An 18,334-nucleotide genomic window follows, 5' to 3' on the forward strand; every position below is an offset into this window, starting at 1 on the left:
CACAATGAGTGCAGGAAAAGACAAAGGGGGGTGGGGAGAAGGACTGAGCCCAGGCTGGAAAGATGTCTGGCCTGTGAGAGTAATGCCTGGAGTTTCAAGCTGCAAACAAGAGCAGCTTGCCTTCAAGAGCCTCTGCAATCTGCCCAAAATAATATTTAGGGTGAGAAACTACTACTTGTAACCAGTTTCTTTTTTTGGTATCTTAAGCTTATATTGTGTTTTTTGTTTTATTTGCTGGGTAATCTGCTTTGATCTGTTTGCGATCCCTTAGGTTTTAAATGATATCTTTTGTAGTTAATAAACTTTTTGTTTTCTCTGGAACCAGTTTGTGGAACTTATAACTGGGGGATCGGGGGGGGGAAACTGTGCACATCTTCCTCCATATTGAGGAAGGGAGTGAATTTCATGAGCTTATGCTACTGTACAGTTCTCTGTATAGTGCAAGACAGTATAATTTTGGGTTTACGCTCCAGGGGGGATGTGCACTTGAGTGCTGGGCATTTCTTTAGTGAAGCCTTCCCATGCAGAGCTGATTTCAGTGTCTCCCGTCTTTCTGAAGCTGGGTGTGTCCCTGCCTGGGTGTATGCTGGAGGAGGCTTGAGGGCCTGGCTCATCAGGACAGTGTAAGGGGAAACAGGTGGGTACCTCAGTATGTCAGCGGGGGGTAACCCATCAGATGAGTAGATCTGTTTATACAAAATTAGAGCTGTACGTGTACATCATGTATTTGCATGGACTAAGGAGTAATGGGGTGTGTTTAAATGCTAGATTAAGGTGGTGCTTGTGGACCTTGGGCCTCACTTCATTAAAATCTGGCTTCTGAAGTTGTAAAGAGATTTAAACATGAAACATAAGAGTGTGTGGCCTCTCAACAACAATGGGACACAGAGGAGAGTATTCTGTTAATGCTTTGGGTAAAATGCAAAGATAATCTCTTTTCATAGTTCTGACACGATTGGATATGGTTATTTTTAAACTTCATAACATTTTGTGAAGTCAAACATCCTAGTCCAGTGAATCAAGACGGGAGATGAGAAAAGTCTGGGTAAAGGGAAAAATCAGAGAGAAACATCCTTGGCAGGCTGAACCACAGTAAAGGAAACAAAGTATACATTAATCCAATATAGTCAGTGACCATCTGCTAGAAAAATGCACTTAGACATGGGCCAGATTTGTGGAATTTGGTATAAAAGGAACCCACTAGACTCTACACTTAAAAGCATCGGATTTTTTTAACTTGCATAATCAATGAAATTTAAACAGTTTGTGTCAGTGAGAAATTTACATCCTATAGAACATGGCACTAAAAACATTCATAGTAAGGCCCTCAGCCATACCTAGATAGACTTTTTTTTCCTTTCACTAGTCAAGGTACTCTGAAGATATTAAGTTTTTGTATGAATTATTTTATTAACAAATAGAGAATGTAAATTCTGTGTATATAAGTGTCTTTCTTTTCACATTTAATGCACTAACAAAAAGCTCACAAACCTGTTTGAGCTTCAGTTACCACTACTAAGTACTGTATCTTGATCCAGTGCAGAATGTAGGATGTGAATGCTGCTCTTAGTTGAATCAACAGGAAATTCAGAAAAGACTTGCTTCTCTGGAGAGGGCACAGTGTAACTTGCTAAATCTTCATATTTGGTGAATACATCTTTTTCTTCCTTATTCTTAGTGTTTTCTCTTGAGGCCTTTTCTTCTTCAACAATGTTTTTTATTTTCCCTAATACTGTGTTAATAGAGACTGCCTACATACAATAAAGGTATATAGTTTAGTTACTGTCTGTATAACATTTGAAATGAACAACAAGAAGTACCCTTTATTTTGAAGTTTTTTAATACATACCAATATCTTAGTAATAAAGGACTCAATGCTTCAAGGTGCTGACCACTTTGGCCACAATCTAATACAGTTAAGCATATGAATAGTCCCAGCAAATTCAGTAAGACTATATATGTGCTTAAAATTATGCAGAGGCTTAAGTGCTGTTGGATCAAGGCTACTATGTTTAGCACTTCATAGGATCAAGCTTTTATACATCACCACAGCAGCCACACACTTTGTACAGTTGTAGCTAAGTGAATTTGCTCACAGGGTCAATGCCATTATGTCTATCAAATATTTAAATAAACAGTTATTACTATTACAAATTTCTCCTATAGAATGTATTACTGTAAATACTTACAACTAAAACCCCTCCAGCACATCATCAAGGATCTACAACCTATCCTGGAGGACGATCCCTCACTCTCACAGACTTTGGGAGACAGGCCAGTCCTTGCTTACAGTCAGCCCCCCAACCTGAAGCAAATACTCACCAACAGCTACCCACCACACAACAGAAACACTAACCTAGGAACCAATCCCTGGAACAAACCCTGTTGCCAAGTCCGTCTGCATATCTATTCAAGGGACACCATCATAGGACCTAACCACATCAGCCACACCATCAGGGCATTGTTCACCTGCACATCTACCAATGGGAAACGTGCCATCACGTGCCAGCAATGCCCCTCTGCCATGTACATTGGCCAAACCGGACAGTCTCTACACAAAAGAATAAATGGTCACAAATCAGACATCAAGAATTGTAACCTTCAAAAACCAGTAGGAGAACATTTCAATCTTCCTGGACCCTCAATAACAGACTTAAAAGCAGCCATTCTTCTACAAAAAAACCCCTTCAAAAATAGACTTCAACGAGAAACTGCAGAGCTGGAATTAATTTGCAAATTTGACACCAAATGAAGCCTGAATAAAGACTGGGAGTGGCTGGGTCACTACAAAAAGTAATTTTCCTTCTGTTGACACTCACGCCTTGTCCACTGTTGGGAATGGGCCATAGCCAGCCTGATTGAATTGGCCTCATTAGCACTGACCCCGTCACCCCCTTGGTAAGGCAACTCCCATCTTTTCATGTGCTGTATATTTATACCTGCCTACAGTATTTTTCACTCCATGCATCTAACTGATTGCCATGTTTGAGTTGGGAAATGTGACCGAGATCCGGGGGTTTTTTCACCTTCCTTTGCAGCATGGAACATGGATCATTTGCTGATTTGAACTAGAGTAAATGATGGGTTCTGTGTAATTAAGTCTTTAAATGAACATTTGAGTAGCTTAGTAACTCAGAGGTTGTGACAGGAGTGGGTGAATGAGGAGGTTCTGTGGCCTGTCATGTGCAGGAGATCAGACTAGATTATCATGATGGGTCTTTCTGGCCTTAAAGTCTATGAGACAGGTTAGAGGGGATGGGTCAGAGGGGCAAATAATCTTGAGTAAAGAATCAGCAAATCATTAGCCACAAATTCATGAGACAATTTAATGCAGCATTGAAAAATAATAGCGTCCCACTTATCTAGGGTAAGTAGTTGGGTTTTTGGGTTCTTTTAATTTTTTTAAATAAGTGAGTAAATATCATTAGTTTCCATTATCAATCAATATAGCGGAAGACAGGGGAGTAGATTTTTATGCCTTGGTTTGGGACCAAGTTTGCAAGGCTGCCTAAACATGTACAAAGCACACTCAAATGCAACTTGAGTAAAAATAACCATTTCATTGCACCTGTCATGCAGCTACCTGTATGAAAAGAGCAGAGAAAAAACTGAAATGCGTATTGTTGATGACAGGTTTCAGAGTAGCAGCCGTGTTAGTTCACAAAAAGAAAAGGAGTACTTGTGGCACCTTAGAGACTAACAAATTTATTTGAGCATAAACTGTAGCTCACGAAAGTACTCCTTTTCGTATTGTTGATGACAGCATTTAAATCTTATTCTGATGGCTACATTACTATAGCATGAATATTAAGGAACTGAATTGATTAAAAAATGCCTGATTCTGTCCCCTTTACCCACTAAATAGTACCTTATGCTGCACATAGTCCTATTGGTTTCACATATGGAGTAAGGCACTACTCACTGTGGGAAAGGGTGGCAGAATCAGGTGCAAAACTAAGAAGCGTATACTTACCACATAAATTAGTGCTGCATAGGAAGCACACATTATGCTGGTGAGAGCAGTCTTTGCTGGATAGGAGATCACATCGAACAGGGAAAATGTTCTACCCTGAAGGAAAAATAATTTTTTAAAACAGTTTTTGCTGCCAAAATATCAATGCTGCTCAATAGGACAATGTTTTAACAGCAGTTTTCTATATCTATATCCACTTCTGTAATGTCTATATTTACATTCATTTTGTCATCTGTGTGGGTCACTGGAACATACAGGAATCACAAGCATAAAGGGGTGGCATCCACTACAGCCCATCTACCAGCCTGCCTATTCTTCTGACTCAGCAGGCCTTCTGTAGCTTATAGGAGAAAGTAGTGATGGAGGAGGAGAGTTAATGCTGCTGCAGAGCTGGCTAAAGTCTCTTTCCATGTGGAAGGAGGAGAACCACCTATGCGGGGGCCTCTCCACTTGCAGATATTGGGTGCAATCGGGATATGTTTGTATACAGTCCTTATTCAGGCAAAATGCCTACTGTTTTGGCCCAGCATGTTAACTGAATGAGGACAAACCAATGGTTTCAGGATTTGTGCCTGTATGAATTACTGTGTAATAGAGGTGAAAGTATTCATAGGGGAAAATGAGATAAAGATGGTAAAGATTCCAGTTTTGCACACAGTAACTTGAATGAGCTGTGGAACAGAACTTTTAATTGAAAGTAGTTGGAAAACCTGATATACATTGCAGGTAAAGAATGTCAGAATAGGTCCTAAATAATAAGCATTTGAACTAATGCTCCCATACCTGATTTTTATAGAGAGGCTGCTTTGGTGTGTTTACATTTTTCAGAAGACGATGAGACATAGTATTTAACTCTGCAAAATGTTGAACAAGTTGTGGCTGCAAGACTTTGGCAACAGATTTTGAAGATGTTGATATTCTGTTTAGCCCATTAATAACTCTTACTCCAGGAGATGAAGAGAATGCACTTGCCACAACTGATCTGGATGCTTGTAGAATGGGAACAATTTCCTGAAAGGGAAGTGTTTGAGAAATAATATGGCATATGATTCTAAAATGAATTTCTTAGAATATCATGACTTTATGGAGAGTGAAAGGCTATTCCAAAGATAATCCTTTGATACTGAGGCTATGCAGAGATACAAGTGATTTTATTAAAAGCTCAGTTATCATTCTTCATTTAACTCTACAACTAATGAACATGTATAATTACTTGATTTGTGGCAACATCCAAGATACTTTATAAACACATAGGAAGATATAATCCTGCCCCGTGTTCATATATAAAGTACCAGAATGTTTTACACTTTTAATGTCTTGGGAAACAACATGCATTTATATAGCACAGTTAGCATCTAGAAGAAAAATCTTTTGTAGCTCCTGTTTGGCCAGTGGACACAAGACTACCCTTCTCCTGTAATAGGTGTATGGCCTTTGCAGTATTCCCGCTCCTACAGTGGCTTAGCAAACAGGAAAGTGCTGCTATCATCTGAATTTGAGAAGTACTTTACTTCTGTGGATGTTGATGGTGTCAGCACCTCCCAGGAGGCTCTGTCATCTTGCAGAGCTCACCCTGTTTTCCATCAGACTCAGCATCAAAAGCAAACCTAAATATATAAATTTGGAGATGCAGGTGTTCTCGCTGAGAGAGTCTATCAGCTCAGAACATAAAGAGCCTAATAGAGGATGTATCCGATTAAACTGAGATTACACTTGATATGGACCAAAAGAGTTTATTGTTGGTGATTTACCTATTGATTTCAGTTACAACATTGCCACCTGGTAATACAATGATGGGCATATTCGAAATGCTTAAGATAGAGGCATATTCTACTTCAATATTTGTAAACATTTTAAAATATGTTCTACTCATCTGCTCATCTCTGAGCATTTTCCCTTGCCCCCTGCTCTGACAATGCCAGCCTTGCCTGAGTCCACTTCTCCCACAAACATCTTTCTTCCATGATGCCACTTATGCATGGAATGTCATTCCTGAGCTGAAAAATAAAGCCTCTATTCTCCCCTTCAAATCCCTCCTTTCCTCCTCTTCACCCACTTCTTCCAGGACACTTAGCTTGCCAGTTTTTAGTAATAGTACAAATTATCATAGAGTCTCAGACTTTAAGACCAGAAGGCATCATCCTGATTTTTTAGTTGGACTTCCTGTGCTTTTCAGGCCACAGAAGCTCACCCTCCCACTTCTGTAATAGGCCCATAACCTCTGGCTGAGTTACTGACGTCCTCAAATATTGATTTAAAGATCAAGGGGGCCCAGTACTGATTGGAGCCTTTGGGCATTAGCATATTACAAGTAACAAAGCCTTACAAAAATCTTTCATCCTTGCTTCTTTTAGAAACCTGACCTTATATCCTACAGCCCAATGGGATTCAACCAAATGTTAAAGAAAACCTAATCAATTGATTAGTGTGAAATTTACCCTAGTGTGGTGGTGATGGTGGGGGAAGCAGCACAAAGCCCTTAGCCCTATTTCTGCCCCGTGGTGATTGTACTGTGGTTAGAGAGATTGTGGAGGGTTCTCTGAACCCTCTCCTTCACACTCTATAGGGGAGCTCTGTGTCGGCTCTATAATGGACCACATGATCTGTAATTAGAGGGATACAATGATCCAAGTAGCTAGGTACAATGTAGCAGCAGTCATTCTTCCTGTCCATACACTGGCATAATAGCCTGGCCACAGGATGACGGTGTGAGAAAGATCTAAGTATGAGCATTCCATAGCAGTCTTCCCTCCACAATTCTAACCACTCGGATTTTGCTCAGTGAGGGTGATGAATTTCAGTGACTGAACTAAATGGGAGAAATTGTATCTTACACATGTAGGGAACTAAGACGTGTTTCTGTGTGCTCTGCAGTGACCTGTATTTTATCTGATATTGGTCAGAAGTGCAACTTCCATTAAAAAAAAAAATCATCAGTGGGAGTCCTGTAACTAAACCCTGTACAATGTTGCTTGAAAAAAAATGCAGGGTAGATTCTCAGATGTAAAGTGCCATAGTTGTTGAAATAAATGGAGCTATGACAATTTACTCCAGGTGAGGATCTGTCTTAAATGTTTTGTACCATTGGCTATTACTATTATTATATGTGATAAATAAAAAAAATACGTAAGGTTCTCAAAACATTTAGGAAGGAATGTGCATTGAAATGGAACACAGGATCTAATTCAAGAGGTGAATATAATTGCAACCATAATGTAATTAAATTTAACATAATGGAGGGGGGAGAGAATGCAAATAAACCCACCGCAGTCGCATTTAATTTAAAAAAAGGGAACTATACAAAAGTGAGGAGGCTAGTTAAATGGAAATTAAAAGGAACAGTCACAAGAGTGAAATGCCTGCAAACTGCATGGAGACTTTTTAAAAACATCATAACAGAGGCTCAAATGAAATGTATGCCCTAAATAATCATTTTAAAAACTGTAAGAGGACCGTGCTACCGTGACTAAACAGCAGAGTAAGAGAGGCTGTTATAGTCCCCTCCCCCCAAAAAAAAATTCCTTTAAAATTGGAAGTAAAATCCTAGTGAGGAAAATAGAAAGAAGCTTAAACTCTGTCAAGTGTAAAAGGCAGGGCAAAAAAAAAAAAAATTGAAGAACTAGCTAAGGTCAAAAAAAACCTAACTGCAATTTTTTTAAAGTATATCAGAAGCTGGAAGCCTGTCAAACAGTCCATGGGGCCCCAGGATGGCCAAGATGCTAAAGGAGCACTTAAGGAAGATGGGGCTGCTGCAGAGAAGCTAAATGAATTCTTTGTATCAGTCTTCACTGCAGAGGCTATGGGGGAGATCCCGACACCTGTGCTGATCTTCTTATGTGACAAATCTGAGGAACTGTCCCAGATTGAGGTGTCAGTAGAGGAGGTTTTGGAACAAATTGATAAATTAGTCACTAAAACCAGGTGGTTGTCACCCAAGAGTTCTGAAGGAACTCAAATATGAAATTGCAAAACTAACTAAGGTATGTAATCTGTCACTTAAATCACCTTCTGTATAAGATAACTGGAGGGTAGCTAATGTAACTTATTTTTTTTTTTAAAGGCTCCAAGTACAATCCTGGCACTTACAGGCCAGTAAGCCTAACTTCAGTACCAGGCAAATTGATTGAAACTGTAGTAAAGAACAAAATTATCAGACAACATAGATAAACATGATATGTTAAGGAAGAGTCAACACAGCATTTTTAAAGGGAAATCATGCCTCACCCGTATATTAGAATGATCTGATAGCATCAACAAGCATTTGGACAAGCATGATCCACTCGCTATAGTGTACTTGGACTTTCAGCAAGCCTTTGACAAGGTCCCTCACCAAAGGTTTTTGAGCAAACTAAGCAGTCATAGGATAAGAGGGAAGGTCCTCTCATAGATCAGTAGCTGGTTGAAAGATAGGAAACAAATGGTAGGAATAAATGGTGAGTTTTCACAATGGAGGGAGGTAAATAGTGGGGTCCCCCAATCTGTACTGGTATCTGTGCTGTTCAACATATTCATAAGTGATCTGGAAAAAAGGATGAACAGTAAGGTGGCAGGTGATGCAAAATTACTCAAGATAGTTCAAAGCTGACTGCAAAGCATTACAAAAGGATCTCACTAATCTGGGTGACTGGGTGAGAAAATGGCAGATGAAATTCAGTGTTGATAAGTGCAAGGTAATGCACATTGGAAAAAATAATCCCAACTATATGTACAAAATGATGGGGTCTAAATTAGCTGTTACCATTCAAGAAAGAGATCATTGTGGATGGTTCTCTGAAAACATCCACTCACTTTACAGCAAAAGTCAAAAAAGCTAACAGAATATTCGGAGAGGAATAGATAAAAAGACAAAAAAATAATATCATGCCACTATATAAATCCATGGTATGCCCACTTTGTGCAGTTTTGGTTGCCCATCTCAAAAAGAGATATTAGAATTGGAAAAAGTACAGAGAAGGGCAACAAAAACAATTGGGGGTATGGAACAACTTCCATCTGAGGCGAGGTTAAAAAGACTTGGACTGTTCATTTTAGAAAAGAGACGATGAAAAGAGATGATAGGTCTATAAAATCATGAATGGCATGGAGAAATAGAATAGGGAAGTGTTATTTAGCTCTTCATGTAACACAAAAACTAGGGGTCCCCAATTAAATTAATAGGCAGCAAGTTTAAAACAAACAAAAGGAAATCCTTCTTCGCACAGTACATAATCAACCTGTGGAACTCATTTCCATGGGATGTTGTGAAGTCCAAAAGTATAACAGGGTTCAAAAAAGAAATAGATATGTTCATGGAAGGCAGGTCTATCAATAGCTGTTCACCCGGATGGTCAGGGACTCAACCCCATGCTCTGGGTGTCCTTAAACCCCCAACTGCCAGAAACTGGGACTGGACCACATGGGATGGATCACTTGATAAATTGCCCTGTGATGTTCATTCCCTCTGAAGCATCTGTCTCTGGCCACTGTCAGAAGACAGGACACTAGGCTAGTTGGACCATTAGTCTGACCCAATATGGCTGTTCTTATATGTATCACAATGCCCTTAGCACCTAATGACTAAATGTCACCATATCCATTATGTATGGTATATGGTACACACTTTAGCTCATGTTGTCAAGGAAGAAGTGTAAATTACATTTTATCAGTGTCCACAAACAGATTTAGTAGTGCTGTTCCCACCTGAGTCAGTGGCAATCTTTACTCAAGCAAAACTCCCCAAATGGGAGCTTTGCAGTAGTATAATTAGGTGGGAGGGGGCATTTGTAGCCACTCTTTCGGTCATATTAGTCCCCTAATAGAAAGTGGGGATTATTGATGCCAATGTCAATAAGAGGTGAAATAATAAATATTTTCTTGTTCATTTAAGGCTGATCCCAAGCCTATTAAAATAGCAAAACACCCACTGACATCAGCAGGAGCAGGATCAAGTCCTAAATGGCAATAGAAAAAGGCATTTGTTGCCTATCATATTTTAAGCTCTTTGGGTCACCACTTAGCACAGCAGGATCCCAATCCTAATTGAGGCCTTTGGGTACTACTGCAATACAAATTATAACATTCAATAGACATTGCTGTGTTATTCCTATTATGATTTTGTATTATTGTAGAACTTAGGAGCCCCAGTCATGGACCAGAATCCCATTGTGCTAGGTGCTGCACAAACACAGACCAAAAAGACAGACCCTGTTCCAAAGAGTTTACAATCCAAGTATAAGACAAGAGACAACAGATGGACACAGAGAGTTAGATGGGGAAGTGCAAGGAAACAATTAGATGATACTTGTCAGCATGATTGTTAGTGGTCTCTGCATGCCAGCAGCCTAACCGTTGTAAAGTTTTTTTAATAGGTGTAATGGAAAAGGAGAATCTTAAGGAGGATAATGAGTTAGTTTTGTGGATATTTATGGGGAGCATCTCCCAGGTGTGAGGGGCAGCATGGGAGAAAGTACAAAGGTGTTCATGTTATTAATGAGTGGGTGATAGAGGCTGGCCTCATGACCTGTTCAGAAGTCGGAGCTGACATTTTGATCATGAATGGATGATAGGTAGGATGGGTGGTGATACGTTGTAAAGGGCCTTGAAAGTGAAAATAAGTTGTTTATATTTGATGCAATAGAGAAGATGGAGCTAGTGGTGCGATTCAAAGAGAGCGAGGTGATGTGGTCAAAGCAATGAGCAAGGAAATTGATCTTTGCATCAGCATTCTACATAGATACGAGCAGGGAGAGATTTACTTCATCGAGGCTAGTGAGAAGGATGTTGCAGCAATTGAGATGTGAGATGAAACCTTGGACAAGAGTTGTAGCTGTGTAAATGGACAGGAAATCTCAAGAGTAGTTGTATGGAAAGAAACAGCAAGATTTAGATATAGCCTGGATGGGAAGATGAAAAAACAGGTCTGAGTTTAAGAAAACATAGTGGAAAAGATTAAGAACTCTGTTTCAGCCATGCTGAACTTGCACTGATATTGCATTGTGGATTTTAGCCAATCAGAGAGGCAGGCCATGGTTTTAGTTTAGACAGAATGGGACAGGCCTGGAGTAGAGAGGTAGATCTGTGAGTCATCAGCATTGAAATGGTAGTTTAATTTGTATTTATGGATGAGATTTCAGAGATAAGTGTGGAGGGAGAAAAGAAAGGGATGAAAAACAGATCCCTGTGGAGCTCCTACAGAAAGTTGGAGAGGAAATGAGGAGGATCTTCCAAAGGACACACTAAAGAACAATTAGAGAGGTAGGAGGAGAATCAGGAAAGGACAGTCACAGAAGGACAAGATTTCAAGAGGATTAGTAAGTTTCAGTTAAGCGCAAAGGATAGAAGCTAGTTGGAGAGGGTCTAGGATGGAACTGGAAGAGAGGACTCTAGACAGCAAATGTAAACAGCATGTTCAATGAGCTTAGAGGTGAAGGGGAGGATGCGGCACAAACTGGAAAGGCATGTTGGATCAAGGATGGATTTTTTTTAAGATGGGAGAGACTAAAGCATGCTTGTATCGTGAGGGGAAAAAGTGTCAGGAATCACGACCTGCTGCAGAGCTAGTCTCCAGGCAGCCTCCTCAGTATCTTTGGCCTACAACAGCTGTCTGATTGGCTACACCACCTGATTGGCTGGAGGGGGTAGCAGCAGCAGCTTGCTGGATGCTCAACGTTCATGCCCACCACTGTGATTGCTCCTGTTACCTTATTCCTGTCCTGCCTCTGCCTTCAACCCCTCCTTGCCTGTTACCCTGCTTGCTTCAGTTCCTGACCTTGGTTTGATCTTTGGCCCTGGCTTCCCACTACTGACTCTGGCTCTGCCCCTAGTCCTTGGTTCCTGATGCCTGCTCTGACCACTAAGCTAGACTGCCCTCATTCCAGTCAACGGAGCCAGAGGCACACAAGAGGTCAAGAAGAGTAAGGGAAGGAATGAGAGTGGGTATGAGGGAAATCTGAGGGAAATCAGATGGGATGGGGTCAGTGGGGCAAGAGGAAGGCTTAGAGGAGGAGAACAGATGAGAAACTCCTGTGTCTGTGACAGGGAGGAGGAGGAGAGAGTTGTAGAAAAAGAGGTGGAAGATCATATTGCATTTTGTCAAATTTTCTCATGGAAGAAATTGGCAAGAACTTGTGCAGGGAGAAGTGGAGGTTGGAGGAGGTGAGGGTTTGAGGAGTGGTCAGAGGTGGTTGGGATTGTGGACATGAGATTCAATTAAATTGGTTAAGTGGAGTTGTTTAGCTAGGAAAATGCCAGAACTGAAGAAGAAAATGAATTTGTAGTGTTAGAAGTCAGCCTAGTCACGGAATTTCTGCCAAAGATGCTCTGCAGCCAGAGACCAGGAACACAGGAAGTAGATGTTGGGGTATTTCAGGCAATAATTTATTACAGGCCTTCTTCTCCCAATTTTATTTCTACATGAGAGGGATTGGAATTGATGTCCTGCTTCACAGTCTGATTTGCCAGTGTCAGTGGAATTGGAAGTGTAGAAGGAGTTGAGGGTCTATCACAATAGAGAGTCTGAGCACCTCACAAGCCTTAATGGATTTTACCTTCAAAACATCTCTGTGAAATAGGGGAATTTTAATCTCCATTCCACAGATGAGGAATAGAGGACAGCAGGCTGCATCCACAAACATTTTTGGGCATCTAAGTGCCACTTGAGGCAGTTTTAAGATTCTCAAGTTAGGATTCTCAAAACCTCCACTCAGCTGCCACCTAACCCACAAATTACCTAGGCATCTACATTTCTGCCGATAAATTCCCCTATATTTTTGCCAGTGGGTATGTATGGAGCCATCTAAATCCTGATGCCATAAAGCAGCTCAGGCCATTCCCCTGCCTGTCTCACCTACAATGTCCAATTCAGAGACCACTTTCCAGATTGGGCCCAGCACAAAATGGAAGTGGAGAAGCCCCACCAGAGAAAGAGTGAGACATAACTCTACAGTCCAGAGATTAGAGCACCCACCTGGCAGACCCAGGTTCCAGTCCCTGCTCCAATAACTATTTAATGACGAAATATCAACCTCAGCAGAGCATGTCTTATTAAATAATGGTAGATAAAACACATTCATAATATTTTTAAACAAGAAGGGGAAAATCCTTTATCAGAACTTCAATGGCAATGAAATACAATAATTCAGTACCTTTACCTGGTTTGACTGTTGCAATCCAATTATGGTTGGAAATTCATCCTTAATCTCATCTATAATTTCCACAACTGTTCTCTGAATTAGGTAAACTGAGGTAAAAAAGAAGCAATTAAAGATTAAATTAAAAACCTAATTAATTAAACAAAGTGGTGGTACCATGTACAAATAGGTAGGACAAGGAAGGTTTATGGGTTTAAATGGATCACAACCAGGATTATGTACCTTGTCCAGAAAATCTCTTTAACACCTGCCCACATATCCACCCGATTGGTTTGATGGGCATCTTGTGTCCTAGGGTGAGTTCCCCTGAGTCCTAAGCTCCAGTTACCTCACAAGACTAACTCAGATGAACTCTCAGATCACAAATGAGCACACCATGGCCCCCCCCACATGAACATCACCATATCCAGGCAGGGAGTCTTTATGACAGCACAGTGGATCTCTTAGGTACCCACTTAGCTTCTGATGCTCTGCGGATGTGTGGTGCCCAAGGTATGATCCTATCAGGAAAAAAATCATCCGTACTTTTCACAAGTTGCCATGTAAATGATCACATTTCTTCTAAGTTGTGCACAAGGATACACTGTTTTTACATCTTGCTCTTCTGGTATCCTAAATCCATGGGCTTAGGGCTAAACAAAATACGTCTCTGATTTCCTTTGTCTTCAGGTTCAAGGTAAACAAACAAAAGTCCCTTAGTCCTTTCCTTAAGTTTTAAGCAAGCAAGAGAACTCATAGTTTTTGTCCTTTGCATTAGACTGTTTCTCTCATTATAGCTATGAGCCTTTCCATCAGTCAGCCAGTGATTTATTATTCCTTTTCTTATTATATGCACCAGGTTGGCTCCTGGGAAACTAATAGGCTCCAGCTGCTTCTAGTTCCTTCTGCTCTTCTCTCTAAGATAAGGAAATACCCAAGTGTCAAGATACTAATGTTGGCCACTACCAATGGAGCCCTCAAACGTGCCAAAAATATATGTTTAATTCACGTGATTCTTAATATGGCTGCATTGGTTGCCAACGTAAGAGAGACCAGAAACAAAACATTGCCACATTTCTGAACTAGGGGTATTTGTCAGCTGTCTTTAATTAGTATAGTTTATAAACCCCTGTGTTTAATACTGAGAGGTAATGTTCAGCAAGACCACAACAATAGTGATGCCTTTGGACCAGATGCCAGGATGGCTGGTGCCTTGCCACTGTTAGTGAGAATAGTGTTCCTACTGGCCCATATAAAGCCCCATTTACTGAGAAAATGGGGGGTTGAGAATTTCACCCATTTTCCTTGAAGTATTGCAGAATATATATTATTTATTAATTCAGATTTGCACTATAGGGTATCACTGAGGTGTTGTGCATCAAAGTCTACAGTTTGGGTGTCTTGGAGGAAGGAAGGAACACCATGCTATGGCTTTTAGTTCCAAGATGTTCATATGATGTTTTAGATTGTCCTGAGACCAAGAACCTTGCATTTGCAAGTGATTCAAGTGGGGCACACCAGCCTGTCCCTGATGTGTCTGTGCCCAGTGTCATTGGGGAGGGGACCAAGAAGAGTATCAATTTTCTTACGTTCAGCAGGTCTATCCACTATTCCAGTTCTTCAGGATGCAGAGTGGGACTGAGACTCATTTGGTTATAAGGTGGCCAGATGAAAGTCAGACTGTCCTTCGGCAGCGATGCATAGGTCACTAGCAAAATCTGGCAAGTAGTATCACATACATCCATGTAGATATGTGGCCAAAGAGACCCAGACATGTACGCACTGCAACTATCAATCTTGTCTGCAGGTCATATGTCATTGACTTGACTGAAGGTACACAAACCTATCTTCTGGCAGGAAAGCTTTTGCCAAACTAGAATTGAGCATAGCTCCTATGCACTCTATCATCTGCATTGGTATGACAGACAAATTCTCATAGTTCATGTGAGATGGAAGGGGGTAGTTTTTAATTATTGAACATCTACTACTTTGGTTTTAAAAATTACTAAAAATATTTAGGTTTCAGAGGAACAGCCGTGTTAGTCTGTATTCGCAAAAAGAAAAGGAGGACTTGTGGCACCTTAGAGACTAACCAATTTATTTGAGCATGAGCTTTCGTGAGTGAGCTGTAGCTCACGAAAGCTCATGCTCAAATAAATTGGTTAGTCTCTAAGGTGCCACAAGTACTCCTTTTCTTTTTAAAAATATTTAGTTCAGAGAAACAAAAAATGGCAGGCCAGCTCGGACTAATTGTTTGTCTTACTACAAACTTGGGGGGTGTGGTTACCACCACTGAGTCACAGGTGTTCTTTTAAATACTTTATGGGACACCATGATTAAGACCAAGAAAAATAATCACAATTATTAACCAATGCTATTTTATAATTAAAGAAAAGAATAGGAAAACATTAAACACAAATGACTGAACACAAATGATAAACTGGTTACTTCCATTACAATTTTTTTCTATATGTCTCTTTGTGTAGAGCTTTTAACAGAGATAGTACTCTGGAGATTTTAGGGCAGATGAACCTGGCAGTTTATAGTTGGCAAAGTCAACAATCTTAACTACATTCTATGAAACAGAAGAAAACATTTAAATCAGTTACTTAGAAGAAGCCATTTAAGGAGTTGTATTGAGACAAGCCAATTAACCAATATTAAACATTTTAAATTTAATTAAATCCTACTTTTTTGTTTACCAGTGTTTAGTCCTCCTCTCCTTTCCAAAAATACATTTTAACCAGTTGGTGATTAACAGGAGAAACTGTTAGTCTTAATTTATTTCAGTATTCCAACAAAATCATTATGAGACTTTTATATCTAATCCCTGGCAGTGTTTTAGTTAACTTTTTCTTACCAATCCATCCATGTTGAAGTCTTGGGGAGGTTTCCTTGGGTTGGTTTCTTCTTGATTCTTCTCTAAAAGAAGAGGAGTGCTTGTGGCACCTTAGAGACTAACATGGCTGCTACTCTGAAACTTGATTCTTCTCTGTTTTTCATATCTGTCTGTGGCAGCTTCCTTTTAGTGGTGGAAAGGCTAAACTGAGGAGTGCTTGCTTTCTAAACAGAGTAGCCAGGGGTGTGAGGTGCTCACTTGAGAATTTTGTATACCCTTATCATTATTTTGATGAAACTATATGAAAACACACCTCTTTAATGCTTGTTCAGATTTAAGTTGGTTACTGTTATTCTTTTATTGGCTCTATGCCTTTGGGGTTGGCTTATATGATACTTTCATCTCCTAAATATGCGGTCTTTCTAATATGCAACATTTCTTTAATAACTCTCTCTGTGGGTGTATATAAATATGTGAAGATTCAAATAACTTTTAAAGTTAATTTTAGCTTTTTTATTCAGTTCATTTTGTGAGATTTTACTTTTATTAGAGTTTGACAGGAAATGAAATTGTTTTTAAAAAGTCCATTAGTTTATTTTCTTTATTTAAAAGTTATTAGTTCTCAAAACAGTATTTTAAATTTAAATAACTCTAAGAAAATCTTTAGCCTAAGCTGTTAATTAACCATTACTGTATTCTATACCTAAATGGCTTCTTACATTAATAATTAATCTAGCATTAAATGACCTTGCTCTATGTTTGTACATAAAACATTTTATTATTTATATAATATCAGACAGTTATTATATGAAAGTTTTCATTTAAATACAAAATATTTATAAATATACACATTAGTAGAAGCTTATACCTTCTAAGCATTTGAGAAACAACAAATGTTATCACCTCTAAGTGGAAATGAGTTGGAAGTAGCCAGTAGCTTCTGTAAAAATTGCCCATCATAAGTGTTCTCCAGGTTTAAAGAATGAAAACTGTAGTGTGTTTACAAAAGAAATGAATATCACTAAGGCTATTTCTAGAATTCTTTGAGTGGGTTTAAACTCAGATTTTTCTTTGGAAAAAAAGAAGGGGGAAAGGAGGGTTAGCATAGGCCCACTTTACCTCTAGATGTATTGCTCTGATAACACAAACCTACATTCCTTTCACACTCAGTTTTCTTCCTAAAAGTGTTCATACAGATTGATGTTTGCTTGTCCTTGGGAGCTAGAAGCAGAAACCTTCTGGAATTTCTTTGACTAGCTTTAACATTTTGTAACATACAGAAGTTAGCTAAGCATGTGTATTGTTATATTTCCAAGCATCTTGACTATAATATTCTTGTAGCTATTTCTTAATATTTAGTAAAGGTGCACACAAGTTTGTAATTACTTTTTAAAAAGTTATATTTATTAATATTATTTTTTGCAACAGTATTGAGATCTCTCTCCCCCATTCATTAGGAGTCCTAAGTGGGAGAACAGGGAAAGGAAGTGATCCAGAGCTGTTTCAGCCTCCATTTGGGACCTGCTGGTGACTTACATATGAGTAGACATGAATTCTCCAATTCCTTATATGAGTCCTACTATGGCCAGACACTTAGTGAACACTTTCAGTGCTGGAGAGAGTGAGAAAGGCAGAGCCCTGTATTGGTAATGGCTGGCCCCACTGTGCATTTTAGGTACTTCCTGCGAGCCAGAGGGATGGCCATGTGGAAGTATGCAACCTGGAAGTCAAAAGATGTGAACTAATTTTGAGGTTGGAGTGATGGGAATGATGGAGGCAAGTGTTATGATCCTGAACATGAGACAGTATATATATTTGCTGAGTCCCTCAGGTCTAGCATAGGACAAAGATGTCTTTTTTCTTTGGAATAAGAAAATATTAACACTACTTCTCCTGTACTCTTGAGGAACCTTCTCTGGAGCTCTAAGCTAAAGCAAAGAAACCACTTCTGTTTGCAATAAGCTCTTGTGAGTCAAGTCTCTGAAGAGCGATAGAGAAGGGGGGTGGGTGTGGAATCAAACTATATGGGGTAGCCATGGGCTATAATCTCCAGTACCCATCTGTCTGATGTTAACAGAACCATGCCTTGGGGAATGGAGCAAGGTGGCTTCCAGAGGTTGTGCTCTGTAGACTGGTTCCTATGTGCCTCCCAACTCTCTCATCAAATTTGCTCATGAGTCATCATGGTAGAGTGTGGGACAGAGGTCAAAGAGGCTTGATGCCCCTCCCTTGTTGTATCTCGGGCATTCCCAGCATGTACTCCATCTATCTGTGGTAAGATGGGGTATGCAGCCTCTGCTGGTGCAATGGTTGAGGGAGGTACACCTTCCAATAGGGTTGAGGTGTGTAGGTTCCCAGAGGGGACAGGGTTGCTATGAAAACTTTCAGCGAACATAGGGTGCTATCAGTCTGTTC

At 39.8% G+C, this 18,334-nt stretch overlaps 1 protein-coding gene across 1 annotated transcript; it reads right to left on the reverse strand.

The window, feature by feature from the left end:
- Window positions 1-1,483: 1,483 nt before the first annotated feature.
- Window positions 1,484-13,384, reverse strand: SPATA9 (spermatogenesis associated 9). The gene is given in 6 exon segments (XM_048851791.2): window positions 1,484-1,507; window positions 1,509-1,751; window positions 3,974-4,069; window positions 4,757-4,984; window positions 13,102-13,190; window positions 13,324-13,384. Coding segments are annotated over 6 exon segments (741 nt in total).
- Window positions 13,385-18,334: the final 4,950 nt, after the last annotated feature.

The sequence above is a fragment of the Caretta caretta genome, chromosome 5 (genome assembly GCF_965140235.1).
Source record: "Caretta caretta isolate rCarCar2 chromosome 5, rCarCar1.hap1, whole genome shotgun sequence".
Taxonomy (NCBI): domain Eukaryota; kingdom Metazoa; phylum Chordata; order Testudines; family Cheloniidae; genus Caretta; species Caretta caretta.